Here is a 16,752-nt window from a genome sequence, read left to right on the forward strand (position 1 = left end):
AATGGCAATGTAGCAATAGAATTTAAAAAGTTATAGCCATGCAAAGAAGGGGTACTTCTCCATAGACAAATAGAGCCGGCAACCTATGGTATATCATTAATTTAACCCAAGGCAACCAAAGTGTTAAAATGAATAATATTTACTCATTTTAAGTATGTTTGTATTTCCAATGCACAATATAACGTTATTATCTCAAATAAGAAACACTCGTTTTCCTGAGCAGGAAGTGACATCACGTTTTTTTTAATTTTTTTTTATTTTTTCGTATTTCTCGGCCCGGGCTAGACGCGATAGCGCTCTGAGTGCGCGTCACAGTTTGATCGCTGTATCCGTCACAGCCAATCAGTGCATAACGCGTTGTGCGTTGAAATATGACTATTATGTTGGAATCCGGGCGCGATTTGAAGCGGTCTAGCCAGTAGCGTCAAGAATTTCTGTAGCCGCATTTCGCGGAGACGCTCTCTGATTGGCCGACGCCAGACCACGTGAGCGGATCGGCGCGGCCGAGAAATCCGCTCTTCGCTCTTTAAAGCTTGGTCCGCTCCGCTAATCACTCATGTTGACCCCGCCCCCAAGTCGCTCTCCGCTCGCTCCCCGCTCACCTTGAATCGAGCGCTCCCCGCTCCCCGCGCCAGATCGCTCGGCAGTTTTTTTTCTTCTTTTTTTGGAGCATGGTGTAAATGAGCTCAAACTACAACAGTCTACACCCCCTGGGCCCCTTAACAATTGTTTGTATTGAGCCGCATTGTAATTGTAGCCATTCTGCAATGTTAAATAACGTTGTTTATCCATTCACTATCTCTATTAAGCGATGATAGGCTAGCCGAGCCACAATGCTATGGTCGCTGCCATTAACGTTAGCATGTAAGCTAACGTCAACAACAATGGCGTCGATATACTTTTTCTAACTGGAGTGAGTGTGGGCGTCTCTACAGTGACAAAGCCTGAACGAACAGCCTATCACAGGTTCACCCTTCTCATTGGTTGAAAATGGCCTTCATGTTTGTACATCGCCATCTGTTGCTTTGGCATTGTACTGCATGTATATATTACATCAGTGTTAAACCACTGTGAGCGGCCTGGAGTGGATTGGAGCGGAGGAGAACTCTCGCTCCGGACGTCGCGCCGACTCATTTTAAAACCCACTCCTCGCTCACGTCAAAACCGGCCGCTCCGCGCCCCGCGCCGCTCACGCTCCGATCCGCTCACATGCACTGGCCGACGCCAGTATCTTTTTTCCGTAGCAGAATTTCACAGAGACGATCTCTGATTGGCCGAATCCAATTTCTAATGTTCCAATTCTAGGTTATTCCTAGGTTGGTCCGTTGGTGGAGATAGTTGTGTTGTTGTGAGAATGATGCAGGCAGCTGTTTGTCTTAGAGCGTGCCGTGACTGCAAGTTCTTTAGACTGTTAAGCTTAGGCACTCTTTCAAAGTTGGTTAAGGTTAGAGTTTGTCTTAGAGCATGGCGATAGAACGCCAGGTAGTTTGCAGTCTGTTCGAGCGGAAATGGACAAAGGAATGTACTTGTGTTGTGCTAACAAGCTAACACTTGGCTAACAAGCTATATGGCGGATGCAGTCTGGAGACAGTGGACAGTGGTCTGGAATACATCAACAGTGGATTATACACGTTTATCAAGCTCTCCTGCCCTGGACGTTTCAACTAAACAGTGAGTCTCTCTCGCTCTCTCTCTCGCTATACACAGCTGTCTCCGCGAAATGCGGCTACGGAAAAAAGTATTGACTGTGCTTGCTGAGACGATAATTAATAGGCTAGCGATTCAAAACGCGCTGCTGTGTTGTGAACTATAACATTAATTTAGCTGCTGCTGATGCATAATGAATGAATGGTGAGTTGTTTAAAATGACAACATACATGTGTTAATTATTTGATTTGATTGATCCGAGAGACAGAGAGAGATTGCTCCAGAGCATCTCAGAGCATTACATTTTCAACTCGACCTATTAACGTGAACTGCGACCCACAAGGCACCAGCGGCAGCGGCCGCCACTGCCTTGTGTCCTTGTTAAACCCGTACCATACACACCCATCCACACAGAGGGATGCTAGCTTAGCACAATGAATGGAAGCGGACAGTGCCGGTTAGCCTAGGCATTGTCCAACTAACACCTCTCCCGAAGGCTAACCGCCACTGTCCGCTTCCATTCATTGTGCTAAGCTAGGCTAACGTGCAGCCAGATATCTTTCTACTGGACGCACAGAGCGGAAACTGGTATCCGTCTTCTTGTCTCTCTCTGGAGAAGACAATATGTTAATTTCCCAAAATGTTGGCGTGTTCCTTTAAGACCACGTTGCCCCCGGAAGTGTGCGGTTGTGGAATGTTAAATAACAGATGGGTCTAGACATCGCTGGATGGTAGCTGCATGGTCACACACTGTAGCAGGCTTTAGATGTCCATGTAATCTGTCGGACCTCCATGTAATCTGTTACAGACAGATATATTAGAACACAACATCCTTGGCTGGTATTTGCTTACATTTTTCTCAGACTTTAAAGGTGCTGTAAGTGGTGCAAGTGGTATTATTTTTTGTTAAAATGTGTTAAAAGTCAAAGTCCAATGAGGTCAAAGTCCAATAAAAAAATGGGATTAGCCCTGACCCCACCCTGTGATCAAACCAGTTCCACCTCATTAGATGGATGTGCTCTATAAACATGCAAGGGGGGGGGCAACTGTCAGGAGGCTAGCTCCTTCTCATTGGCCTGTATCTTGGGGTGGGCATGTACAAGCTACAAGCTACAAGCTACAAGATACTTAATGCCACACAACAATGGTTGGTGGTAATTGTTTTCGGTACAGATTGTTAAGCACTGGTTACATCAACATGAAACAGACATCAAACATCTCATCATGTTAAAATAATAGCTCTACATTCTGACAGCCATCACCGATATAGAGTGTCTAGTTCATCCAATCGGGAGAGAGAACTCCACACTGCAAAATATCCAGGGTTCTGTCTCCTGATTGGTTAAAGTGGGGACGGGATACCAGAAAATATATTTTCTGTTTACAGCAGAGTGGAGTTGACTGGGACCAAACACTCTGTATCAGTGATGGCTGTCGGAATGTAGCGCTATTTAACAAAAAGAATATGGCTTACAGCACCTTTACATTGGTGGAGTGTTTTGTATTGACCTAGTATCAGTTTGTATTTGTAGATGGGCATGTGAGTGCTGTAGGTGACCTGACAGGCCTTGTTTATGGTCTCTCTCTCCAGGCTGTTGAATGAACAGAGAGAGCAGGCCAGGGAGGATCTGAAGGGTCTGGAGGAGACCGTGGTGAGTGTGGCTAATCTGTCTTCATGTAGAACAGATGCCTTCAGCACGAATGGATTGTGTTGCCACAGATTTCCAGTCTGGATGTTGGACGGTCACGGTTGAGATTGAGTCTTTGGGTTTTTGTACTACAGGCCAAGGAGCTCCAGACCTTGCACAACCTGCGCAAGCTGTTCATCCAGGATCTCACCGCGCGGGTCAAGAAGGTACGGTTTGCACGGCCGAATAACTTCCCTACACCATTGCCGTGACTCGCTTTGACACAACATTTTTCAGAGCACATATTTTGCATTTTTGAGCATTTATAATTAGATTTAGACTATTGGATTATTAGATTATATATTGCATATATTTAGCATTTTTCTTTTTTTTTAGATTATATATATATTAGATTATTAGATTATATATTGTAACTATATTTATTGGAGGGCAAATATAACTGAGAGGGCATACATACCCTCATCTCGCACCTTGCTGCCCATATGCGCATGTCCAGAGTTAATTATATTGTATACACTGCCTTTTTATAAAAACATTTTTTTTTTTTTTTTTACTTCTCCACTGTACTATAATTCTGTGACCTGTATCATGTCTTCTACTACCTGGACCTCCCCCCTCCCCCAGGCTGCTAGGATGCCTGAATTTCCCCGAGAGGGATCAATAAAGGAATATTGTTGTGAAGGGCCAGATTAAACCGAATATATATATTTATTTATATATATATATTTAATTGTATTTGTATATTCTCTAATATTCCCTGATATCCCTTGTATATTCCTTGTACAATATGCATTGAATATCCATTCTAGCCTACTGAACATCCCATAATAGTCTCCATTCTACTATTGGTCGAGACCTTGGTGCCAGGCTGCCATACCCCTCAGACCCAGTTCAAACGTACCGCTCAACATGTACGAACAAGTCCTAGTTCCGCGTAGGAATCTGGCTACCGCACCACTAATGGGACTATTTGTTCATAGTGCGTATATATACTGCGCTACTAAAGTAGGACTTCCTTTTCAGTCCAGTTTCTTACCCTCCAATAGAGTCACAGACGTAAAGCCTCCCCGCGACGCCACGTGTGGGAGTAAGGCCAAGTTCGCCTACCATCGGTATTGAGACATCGTGTATATTAATATTTGAATAGTCATATTTGGCACTATATCGTCGAGTTGGACGTAGTCTATTAAGCTAATAATAGTCTGTTAATATATAGTGCTTCGTACGGTGAGAATACTACCGTAGTCAGTACCCCATCGTTTCGGGCAGAGAACTGGCTGCTTATCCAGGGTGGTTGACCCCACGTGAAGCTGCACCCGAGGAGCCCCAGAGCCGACGAGCGAGTGGACCTGTATACCGGATTATTCTACCGACGACAGCCCGCCTTCCCCGGCACGGATTATTCTACCGACGCCAGCCCGCCTTCCCAGGCACGGATTATGCTTTGTATACGTTGATTATTCCATGGATAAAGACCCCCGACACTGCCGTGTGTTGGAACCCCCCCCCCTGGAGAGGACGCAAGGTGAGGAGACGCTCTGCAAGACGAGGTCGCTTCACGTCTCTCCTCCGTGGACCGGAGGACGCCGGCCCACAAAGAGTCCACCTGCTTTCATCTGTGGTCCAAGGATCGCCGGCGCATTGAACGGCACTACAGTGGGTTCACCTGGGATACCCTTGGCCGGATGAGGCAGCCGGATTCTACCCCCCCCCCCTTCCTACTCCTGTCGGCTTACAAGCGACCGGATTAACCCCCCCTAGTGTATCCAGTATATAATCATTAAAGTATCATTGCTGTTATTCCTTAAACTATTCCAGGTCGTATATGTACCACCTGCGCCTTCAGAGATTGGACATTCTCTATTGATATACCGACGAATACTCTTGCCATAAAAGTGCATACTAATTCCCATTCATAAATGTGATTGATTTGATTAAGTGCTTGCTCTACACACCATCGCTGTGTAGAAATAAAGACCTATTTCTAATTCGTACATTTGTGTTGGATCCGTTTCATCTACGTGACAGTGTTCATCATAATATATTTATGCTGTGTACTGGGTGGCCGAATATTAAGTACAAAGGTAGTGGTAGTAAGTATCATATCTAGTAATACAGTCAGGGAATTGTACCCCTCAGTTACAAATATCTTAATATCTTAAAAGACATTATTACGCTTGTGTCCCGTGTGTTCAGAGCGCAGAGCTGGACTGCGAGGACGGAGTGGGAAGCGCGGCTCAGAAGCAGAAGATCTCCTTCCTGGAGAACAACCTGGAACAGCTCACTAAAGTCCACAAGCAGGTACTGTACTGACAGGACACCACTAGCTGCTCCCCTTAAGGGAACGAGAAGGTACTGTACTGACAGGACACCACTAGCTGCTCCCCTTAAGGGAACGAGAAGGTACTGTACTGACAGGACACCACTAGCTGCTCCCCTTAAGGGAACGAGAAGGTTACTGTACTGACAGGACACCACTAGCTGCTCCCCTTAAGGGAACGAGAAGGTTACTGTACTGACAGGACACCACTAGCTGCTCCCCTTAAGGGAACGAGAAGGTTACTGTACTGACAGGACACCACTAGCTGCTCCCCTTAAGGGAACGAGAAGGTTACTGTACTGACAGGACACCACTAGCTGCTCCCCTTAAGGGAACGAGAAGGTTACTGTACTGACAGGACACCACTAGCTGCTCCCCTTAAGGGAACGAGAAGGTTACTGTACTGACAGGACACCACTAGCTGCTCCCCTTAAGGGAACGAGAAGGTTACTGTACTGACAGGACACCACTAGCTGCTCCCCTTAAGGGAACGAGAAGGTACTGTACTGACAGGACACCACTAGCTGCTCCCCTTAAGGGAACGAGAAGGTACTGTACTGACAGGACACCACTAGCTGCTCCCCTTAAGGGAACGAGAAGGTTACTGTACTGACAGGACACCACTAGCTGCTCCCCTTAAGGGAACGAGAAGGTTACTGTACTGACAGGACACCACTAGCTGCTCCCCTTAAGGGAACGAGAAGGTTACTGTACTGACAGGACACCACTAGCTGCTCCCCTTAAGGGAACGAGAAGGTTACTGTACTGACAGGACACCACTAGCTGCTCCCCTTAAGGGAACGAGAAGGTTACTGTACTGACAGGACACCACTAGCTGCTCCCCTTAAGGGAACGAGAAGGTTACTGTACTGACAGGACACCACTAGCTGCTCCCCTTAAGGGAACGAGAAGGTACTGTACTGACAGGACATCACTAGCTGCTCCCCTTAAGGGAACGAGAAGGTACTGTACTGACAGGACACCACTAGCTGCTCCCCTTAAGGGAACGAGAAGGTACTGTACTGACAGGACACCACTAGCTGCTCCCCTTAAGGGAACGAGAAGGTACTGTACTGACAGGACACCACTAGCTGCTCCCCTTAAGGGAACGAGAAGGTACTGTACTGACAGGACACCACTAGCTGCTCCCCTTAAGGGAACGAGAAGGTTACTGTACTGACAGGACACCACTAGCTGCTCCCCTTAAGGGAACGAGAAGGTACTGTACTGACAGGACATCACTAGCTGCTCCCCTTAAAGGCCGAGATATGTTTCAATGTCGGCTGTCGCGGTTATTTTGCGCGTGGGAGCTACACCGTCATACTTCCACGTCAGTTTGACACGCAGTTACGTTTTTGGCCAGTTGCATGTACTTCAAGATTCAAGAGATGTATTCGTGACATACACGAGACATGTAGTGAAATGAAGGTAGGCTTTCGGGAGCTCGGTAGGCTCGCCGCAACCTTCGCAACCACTTTGACGTCAGAGTATAAATCAGGCATAAGGGTACGAGTTAAAGGAACACGCCAACACTTTGGGAAATTAGCTTACAGTCTTCTCCAGAGAGAGACAAGAAGGTAGATTGATTGATTGATACCAGTTTCCTCTCTGTGCGTTCAGTAGAAAGCTATCTGTCCGCTTCCATTCATTGTGCTCAGCTAGGCTAACGTGCAGCCAGATAGTTTTCTACTGAACGCACAGAGAGGAAACTGTATCTATCTTCTTGTCTCTCTCTGGAGAAGACGGTAAGCTAATTTCCCAAAATGTTGGCATGTTCCTCCTGATCCAGTTGGTGTTAAACCCTGTCCCCTCTCCTCCTGATCCAGCTGGTGTTAAACACTGTCCCCTCTCCTCCTGATCCAGCTGGTGTTAAACCCTGTCCCCTCTCCTCCTCCCTGATCCAGTTGGTGCGTGACAATGCGGACCTCCGCTGCGAGCTGCCCAAGCTGGAGAAGCGCCTGCGGGCCACGGCGGAGCGGGTCAAGGCCCTGGAGAAGGCCCTGAAGGAGGCCAAGGAGAGCGCCATGAGGGACCGCAAGCGCTACCAGGTGGAGGTGGACCGCATCAAGGAGGCCGTCAGAGCCAAGAACATGGCCAGGAGGGGCCACTCGGCTCAGATCGGTGAGGGCCGGTCACTCACACTTATGGGAGTCGATTTTAAAAGATGGAAAGGAAGCTAGTAATTTGTGTAACAATAAGAGCGTTCATTCTCATCTATTTAATTATTCTTTATTGCAATGGTTTGTTGATCGTTTTCATGACAATTCACTTCCTGAAGGAAATGGAAATAAATGTGCTTGGCCTTGTGTCTTTGGTGTGAAGAACAAGGGTTCCCACGGTCACAGAATTGAAAATGGGGGACCCTGATGTAAACAAGACAAACGTCTTTCTCTGGTCTGCATCCCCTTAAAGGGGAACTATCTTATAAATGGCCTTTTTGAGTGTTTAGCATTGTTTTCTAGCTATGTGAACTTATATTAATATGATCTATGTCTCTAATTCTCATATTGGCGCATTCTTCCAATTCTCCTCTCACAATATTCACCCTCACTGAACTGAGTCATTTGAAAATGTGATGATTTGTGATGTCAGAAAGACACCGCTGCATGTTAATGTTGAGATACAAGATGAGCTGCACACAGTGGTTGGAGCCCAGGCTCAAAACGGCTCGAGATCTTGAGGTAGAAAAATGCTGTTTTTGAGGACTTGATTAGAAATACAAAACAATGAAAAAAAAAAAAAAAAATTACAGAGGTGTTCCATAGACTCACAGGAATTGTGTAAAAGTACCCAAATAGTGAAAGAAATAGTAAAATAGTTCCCCTTTAACAATTGTGTGTATTGAGCCGTACTGTATTGTACCCATTCTGCAATCTGTTAAATAAAGTTTTCATTCATTCATTCATTCATGGAAAGAAGACTGTGGGAGGAGCCACTCACCCCGTGAGACAAGTGGCTGCCAATGCCCAGTGAATTAAATCAAGTCTAGTGTTTCCTTTATTAACCCCCTTGGGGAAATTCAAGTGTCATAGCAACATGGGGGGGGGGGGGGGGGGGGGCAGATAGGATAGGTAGTAAATAATAATAATAATAATAATAATAATAATAATAGAGCATAAACAAAGTACAAGTAGTAATGATAATAGTGATAACAGCAGTAGTAGTAGTGAACAGTAGTTAGTTGCAGGATTCAATGAGACAGTGGTAATAGTCATCATGATGGTATATACATGGTCCAAACCATAGTAATACACTGCACCAGAGTCCGTGCAGCGTTTATTATTCAGAGTCAGACAGTCCTAACAGTTCTCAAGTTCACCAGCCGTTAGTTCTCTGGCAATTGGCAGCAGTCCGTGCCCACGGTTGTGTAGCCTGATGGCTACTGGGGGCAGAAAGGACTGGCCGAGGCGGGGTGTGTCGTGGGAGTATAAGTCTATGGCTGAACATGCTCCTCATCCTGGCTAGCTCCTCATAGAGGGGGTGGGAGGGGTTTTTCCAGTATAGCATCCAGCTTTTTCCTTGTCTTCCTCTCTGCCACCACCTCTAGTTTGGCCAGTTTGACTCCCATTGTGGAGCTAGCCTAGCTTTCCTCAGCAGCTTTTGATGATTTTGATCGAGAAGCCCTGATGTATGTGTTGGTTTTTGAGTTTGTGAGTATTTTCAGGCCAATGTTCGGTCATTTAAAGACTAATGGAATGGACACAGACCACTAGCCTAGCTTACAAAATTTACATTTTATATTTGGTCATTTAGCTGACACTTTTATCCAACACTTTGCCAGGCTAGCTGGTCCATATCCGCTTCTATTAATTTGTGCTAAGCTAGGCTAGCTACAGTAGCTTGCAGCCAGATAGCTTTCTACTGAACGCACAGAGAGGAAAATTGGTATCTTATCTTCTTGTCTGACTCTGGAGACAACAGTAAGAGCATTTACCATAATGTTGGCTTGTTCCTTTAAGCCTGCCTCTGCCTCTCTTGATCCCGTCACAAAGACCCACTTATTATGACATACGACCAGGGGTGTGAAGTACTTGAGTAATTGTACTTTGTTACAATACTTAAGTACTGTTTTTGGGGATTTGTACTTTACTCGAGTATTATTAGGTTTGTATACTTGTACTTTTACTGAATTACATTTCAGAGAAAAAAATACATACTTTTTACTCCTTACAATTAAAATGCAGACCTACAAAGTACAAAGTACAAATCTCGCAGGTCCAACCATTTTAATTAGTATATTTGTTTCTCTGGCCAAACTAACGTTAACGTTATTAATCCTGCGGCCGCACTTTATTTTAAAACAGCCAATAAAATCCCCATCAATGGAAAATTAACCCGCCCATACCCATGCTGATTGGTCTTTGTGCAAGACTAGAAAGCGGGGATCTTTGATTAAACACCTGCTATCAGAAGAATAGACGGTCAGAAAAAGCTTTTCTGTGTAAGTGCATTTAAAAGTAGAAACTTTTTTACTTTTACTCAAGTGTGTTTTTAGCCAGATACTCTGACTTTTACTTGAGTAAGATTTTGAGACGGTACTCATACTTTCACTTAAGTATAATTTCTGAGTCCTTTTTACACCCCTGCATACGACTAAACTGCTGGTTGTGTTGTGTGTTGTAGCCAAGCCCATCCGCCCAGGCCAGCACCCGCTGTCCTCGCCCACCGTGCACTCCTCTCTCCGCGGGGGAGGACTCTACAGCCACGGCTACAACCACAGCAGCCAGTAACGACTCTGGAGTCACAACCGTGAGTAACGACAGTACATCTGAAAAGTGATATAAGATAAGATGTTCCTTTATTGATCCCCTTGGGGGGGGGATTTGGGTGTCATAGCAGCATGGGGGAGGTGGGGGGTACAGGTATGAGCAAGGTAATAGTTGAAAGACATAAATATAAGCAATAACATCCGATCGGAATATAAAAATAGGAGTAAAACTAAACAGTGTAGACAATATAAATAATTCTGAATATAAAAACGCGGGGACAATAAACAGAGGTGTAGATGAGGGTCTGTATGTCCTATCGGTTATATTATGCAAGACTGTTTAGGGACCCCAGTATGCAGAAATGATCAAATACACCATTAGAATAGGAAATGAAAATAAGGCCTGCATGGTTCTTGCCCAAAAACCCATTTTCATTCAGATATCTTGAGGTCAGAGGTCAAGGGACCCCTTTGAAAATGGCCACGGCAGTTTAGGTTTAGCCTAACAGTACCTCAGGTTGTCTATCTTCACTCTAGCTTTAAAACAGAGCTACAGCCTCTGAAAGACAGTGCTGCAGGCGTATCTCAGAGGAAGTACAGTAGCCTACTATGTGAAAGGAAAAAAAAATCTATGTGTTAACCCTTTCACTACCACACTACAGAAGGTTAACCCTTTCACTACCACACACTACAGACGGTTAACCGTCTGGCGCGTGGCAGTGAAAGGGTTAACCTTCTGTAGTGTGGTAGTGAAAGGGTTAACCGTTAAATGTTGTGTGGCAGTGAAAAGGTTAACCTTCTGTGTTTGTCGCAGTGAAAGGGTTAAACACTGCAGGGTCAGGAACTGACCTTTCTCAAACCCCGCCCTCTTATCTTCCCTCGGGACAAAGGAGCAAGAAAAGAGAGGTCTGAGATAAGTCAGTCGTCTGAGATACTGTCGGTCAGTCGTCTGAGATACTGTCGGTCAGTCGTCTGAGATACTGTAGGTCAGTCGTCTGAGATACTGTAGGTCAGTCGTCTGAGATACTGTCAGTCAGTCGTCTGAGATACTGTCGGTCAGTCGTCTGAGATACTGTAGGTCAGTCGTCTGAGATACTGTAGGTCAGTCGTCTGAGATACTGTAGGTCAGTCGTCTGAGATACTGTAGGTCAGTCGTCTGAGATACTGTCAGTCAGTCGTCTGAGATACTGTCGGTCAGTCGTCTGAGATACTGTAGGTCAGTCGTCTGAGATACTGTAGGTCAGTCGTCTGAGATACTGTAGGTCAGTCGTCTGAGATACTGTAGGTCAGTCAGTCGTCTGAGATACTGTAGGTCAGTCGTCTGAGATACTGTAGGTCAGTCGTCTGAGATACTGTCAGTCAGTCGTCTGAGATACTGTCGGTCAGTCGTCTGAGATACTGTAGGTCAGTCGTCTGAGATACTGTAGGTCAGTCGTCTGAGATACTGTAGGTCAGTCGTCTGAGATACTGTAGGTCAGTCGTCTGAGATACTGTCAGTCAGTCGTCTGAGATACTGTCGGTCAGTCGTCTGAGATACTGTAGGTCAGTCGTCTGAGATACTGTAGGTCAGTCGTCTGAGATACTGTAGGTCAGTCGTCTGAGATACTGTAGGTCAGTCAGTCGTCTGAGATACTGTAGGTCAGTCGTCTGAGATACTGTAGGTCAGTCGTCTGAGATACTGTAGGTCAGTCGTCTGAGATACTGTAGGTCAGTCGTCTGAGATACTGTCGGTCAGTCGTCTGAGACCTACAGTAGGTCAGTCGTCTGAGATACTGTCGGTCAGTCGTCTGAGATACTGTCGGTCAGTTGTCTGAGATACTGTAGGTCAGTCGTCTGAGATACTGTAGGTCAGTCGTCTGAGATACTGTAGGTCAGTCGTCTGAGATACTGTCGGTCAGTCGTCTGAGATGCTGTAGGTCAGTCGTCTGAGATACTGTAGGTCAGTCATCTGAGATACTGTCGGTCAGTCGTCTGAGATACTGTAGGTCAGTATTAAAACGGATAACCTCACGATTACAGTTCCCGTGTTTTCCTCTGTGCAGACGGACCGTGAACCACTCCGAAGCATGTGTCCACTGACCGACGACTGCTCAGCCTCTCTGTCCCTCCTCTTCCTCGCCCTGAAGTCGCGACAGGAGGCTGTCGGAACAGACCTTTCCTCTGATCCTTCCTCCCACATGCGCTCCCGCAGCAGCACTCCCTCTTCCACTGGATATGTGACATGATGACTACCGCAATGTGTAATGTAATTGCGTTCTTTTGTGTGTGTGTGTGTGTGTGTGTGTGTGTGTGTGCCGAATTCATAAAAGAGTTGTTCGATGAAGGATGTACATTAAGAAGAGTTGAATTGTAACGTCGGCGATGACTGATGACACACCGAGAACAAAAAACGCCACCTGCACTGAATTTTTGCACTGTTATTTATTTATTTATTCTTTTACGGCAGTTATGATTTGCACATTTCCCCACTGCTCTTAAGTTTACAGTAATCTATGTTTATGTAGTGCAGCAACAAAGGTTCTGTGTTGCTTTCCCCCGCGCTCGGCAAAGGCATCGTCTGCTTGATGACGCAATGTGAACGATTGTAACGGGTGCTAAAATAGAACTAGGTCTTCGATGAACGAGTCGGAATGAGACCGGCTGCTCTTAGATCACGAGAGAGGGCTCTCTAGGGAATGTGGGTCGATTCAAACCACTCTGGAACGGCAGCCCTTCCTACAGTAAAGGTGATTTCTGCCTGTTAACCCTTTCACTGACACACTACAGAAGGTTAACCCTTTACTATCACACTACAGACGGTAAACCGTCTGGACACTGATCGGCCAGTCACCGCCTCCTCTGACTTGACCAGGGACAGCACAGCGGTCTACCTTGTGTTACTTCTATGCGATGTGAAACGAGCAACACAATCTTAGTACAGAGAATGTTGCCGACTGATCCATTCTATTCTTGTTAGGCTGTGACAATACCCCACGATTGCCTCTAGGTGGCAGCGTGAGCCAAGGTGGTGATTGGAGTATTGTGTTTGAGGGTGTGTCTATGTTTCCAAAGCCCTATGTTCCCAAAGCCCTATGTTCCCACAGCCCAGCCCTATGTTCCCTCGGTTTAAAATGGCTACTATTCATGGAGGCTTGATCCCTGGACACCGGGGTTAAGGGGGGGGGGGCAACAACATGTGCATTTGGGAACGGCTGTACCTGTGCTGAGGGAACATAGGGCTGAGGGAATAATAGGGATGTAGCCCTGAGGGAACGTAGGGATGGCCCCATCACAATGTACCGTATCGTTCTCCAGCTGTAGGGATGCTGATCAGCCACTCAGCATTCTCCCACAAAGCGATAGGGACGGTCCAACGATTTCCTCTTGGTACACGGTGAGACAGAGAGCCTAGAACAGGACGCTACAACTCTCTGGTGCTTTGGTACACGGTGAGACAGAGAGCCTAGAACAGGACGCTACAACTCTCTGGTGCTTTGGTACACGGTGAGACAGAGAGCCTAGAACAGGATGCTACAACTCTCTGGTGCTTTGGTACACGTTGAGACAGAGAGCCTAGAACAGGATGCTACAACTCTCTGGTTCTTTGGTACACGGTGAGACAGAGAGCCTAGAACAGGATGCTACAACTCTCTGGTGCTTTGGTACACGGTGAGACAGAGAGCCTAGAACAGGATGCTACAACTCTCTGGTGCTTTGGTACACGGTGAGACAGAGAGCCTAGAACAGGATGCTACAACTCTCTGGTTCTTTGGTACACGGTGAGACAGAGAGCCTAGAACAGGATGGTACAACTCTCTGGTTCTTTGGTACACAGTGAGACAGAGAGCCTAGAATAGGATGGTACAACTCTCTGGTTCTCTGCCGCAAAACTAGTCCAAAGGATAATTAGATTTGATTAGCTGAAGAGCAGGTTCATCCTGCTGCATCTAGTGTCTTTAGAGCCCCTTTAATCCTTTCACTACCACACTACAGACGGTTAACCTTTCACTACCACACGTCTGTAGTGTGGTAGTGAAAGGGTTAACCTTCTGTAGTGTGGTTGTGAAAGGGTTAACCCTTTGTCATGGGGCAGTGAAAGGGTTAACCTTCTGTATTGTAGCAGTGAAAGGGTTAACCATTTGGTAGTGTGGTAGTGAAAGGGTTAAAAAAAATAACAAACATGAATCCCTCAGAACAAGAACTATAGAGTCTGTTTGAAGTTCTCAAGTTCTCAGATGAACAACGTTTTCAAAGCGTTCATTTGGTACATTAGACTTAGAGGATAGAGTACGAGTACAGGGCGACATATCACGGTCACAGATCAAGTGATTTGGATCCACTTCACAATTACAGTATGTGGGATATCCCAACAACAAAAAACAGACATACACACTTCTTCGTTTGAAGGATTAATTTGTTCATTAGTGACCGGTACTAATACTTGAACCTTTGTACCTTCCCTGTTGACCCACTTCACCAAGTACTACGTTATAGACGTTACCCCCGATGCGCCCTCCTCACGAATGGCCTACGTTTGGCATCTGCGCTGCTTCTCCTGGGCATTGCTAGTTGAGCATGGTTTTGAATGTATATAATATTCCGGACGAGTTAAATATCTACTTTGTAAAAGTAAAGATTCCCTTTCTTTTTTTGTTCATAAGCTTATTTATTTGTTTGTTTGGTGTTGCAATGTACATTTGGCTATGGGTTGTATAAGTTTGATCTTGGGCTGAGCCAGAACAGCACCAGTCATATTGAAGGGAACCCTGCTGTATATGACTACATTAATATAAATGCATGGAATAGAAGTCGTGTTAAAGGTATATTCAGGGATATGTTGCTGCTAGGGATGTGGACGATACCAATACTGGTAAAGCCCCTAAAACAGGGTATCAGTATGTATTGGCTTTTTGTTAGCAGACCAGGTAGTGTCTTCAACACGCAGTGTGGCTCCGACTAATCAAAAGCGAGATCCAGGGTATAATAAATGAAAGAATGGGTTTATTTGAAGAATCTCAAACAATTAAAAGGAACTGGGCAAAAAAACATCAAAATAAAGATTCCAATACTCTCCAAATATAACATGATTCCCACACTGGTGTGGTTATCGACCTGGCACCTGAAAGTCCCTCAATGTGCAATACCAAACCCCTGGACGCTAGGTGGGGTAGGTTGCTAGAGAGATACAAAAAACAGATGTAAATAAAAAAGGAAATAAACTAAGAACACAACAGAATGGCTCCAACACATTTCCCCAATACTAAAATATGATACCAGGGATGTCCGATATTATCGGCCGACCGATATTATCGGCCGATATCGGCAGTAAAATGTGATATCGGAAAATATCGGTATCGGTTTAAAAAATGAAAAAAACAATAACAATATTTGTTATATATATATCCAGTGAAATTATTAGTTACCTGAAATTATTCCGTTTTTTGGGGTGGGAAACCCTGCATATATCGGTATCGGTTGATATCGGTATCGGAAATTAAGAGTTGGACAATATCGGAATATCGGTATCGGTAAAAACGCCAATATCGAGCATCCCTAATACCAACTACATGCTTAACATCTCATAAATCAAAAGCGAAGGGGCGGACATTTATTCCATTTCCATTTTTGTCCAATTACTATGCTCTTCAGTAAAATATAATTGGTACCCATTAATGGCTGATATTTAAAGTGTAAGACTTCATAATTGTTACTGGCAATGAGAAGGTGGTATCGGTGTCTCCCTCGTCTACACTAGGAACTGAGGACACATTAAGCTGATTGCGATTGATTCCCCCCCCTATTGTGACTTAACATCAATAGAACGCTAAATCTTTTTATACGATCTCTTATGAAGTCACCTCCTTGTTCCTTGTGGCCATGGTGTCGTAACCCTGATTATACCTTAAACTGATGCAATTAAAAGCTAATAAAGATCTATCTATTTACCTTTTAACTTGTTGTTGTCATTTGGCTGTATTAGCCTAATGTAATAAATGTGTGTGGTTTCCAATGTGTATTATTTAGTGGATGTGAACGCAGAAGGCGACTCCGTTCTACTGCCTCGGATGATGCGATGAATTCTAGACATCGTGAATAAAATGCGACTCCAGGCAGACAAGGCCATAAAAGGCCCCTTTAAAAAAAATCATCTGATATTTAATCAGAACAAACCATTTAAAAGAACCCTGGGTCAATGGAGCACACCTGGGACACGCCCTCTTTGATGAGGTGCTCCAGGTGTGACCATTGCCTTATCCGGGGTGAGGAGTGAAGTATCTGGAGTCGGCCAGAACCCCGGCGCTGCCAGCTGCAGGAGTGCATTGGCTCGGCACTCTCCTCGCCACCTCTGGAAACCGGTGGCACCGCTGTTTGAGCGCAGAGACATGGCGCTAACCTCTGCATGGCTTTAATCACCACAGCCTCCGTGTGCGGCTCTCCTCCCCCTTGGC

General features: G+C 45.4%; 1 protein-coding gene across 1 annotated transcript in view; it reads left to right on the forward strand.

The window, feature by feature from the left end:
- The window catches only part of LOC311223497 (kinesin heavy chain-like), a gene marked incomplete at both ends in the record, with an annotated part of 50,247 nt that extends 39,901 nt beyond the window's left edge, over positions 1-10,346 (forward strand). Inside the window, 6 exons of the mRNA XM_084308281.1 lie at positions 2,309-2,328; positions 3,239-3,299; positions 3,431-3,502; positions 5,493-5,597; positions 7,521-7,737; positions 10,240-10,346. Coding sequence (XP_084164407.1) covers positions 2,309-2,328; positions 3,239-3,299; positions 3,431-3,502; positions 5,493-5,597; positions 7,521-7,737; positions 10,240-10,346 — 582 coding nt within the window. The remainder of the gene's footprint in view (positions 1-2,308; positions 2,329-3,238; positions 3,300-3,430; positions 3,503-5,492; positions 5,598-7,520; positions 7,738-10,239) is intronic.
- Between the last annotated feature and the right edge of the window lie 6,406 nt (positions 10,347-16,752).

This window comes from Notolepis coatsorum, assembly GCF_963971535.1.
Source record: "Notolepis coatsorum genome assembly, chromosome: 1".
Taxonomy (NCBI): domain Eukaryota; kingdom Metazoa; phylum Chordata; class Actinopteri; order Aulopiformes; family Paralepididae; genus Notolepis; species Notolepis coatsorum.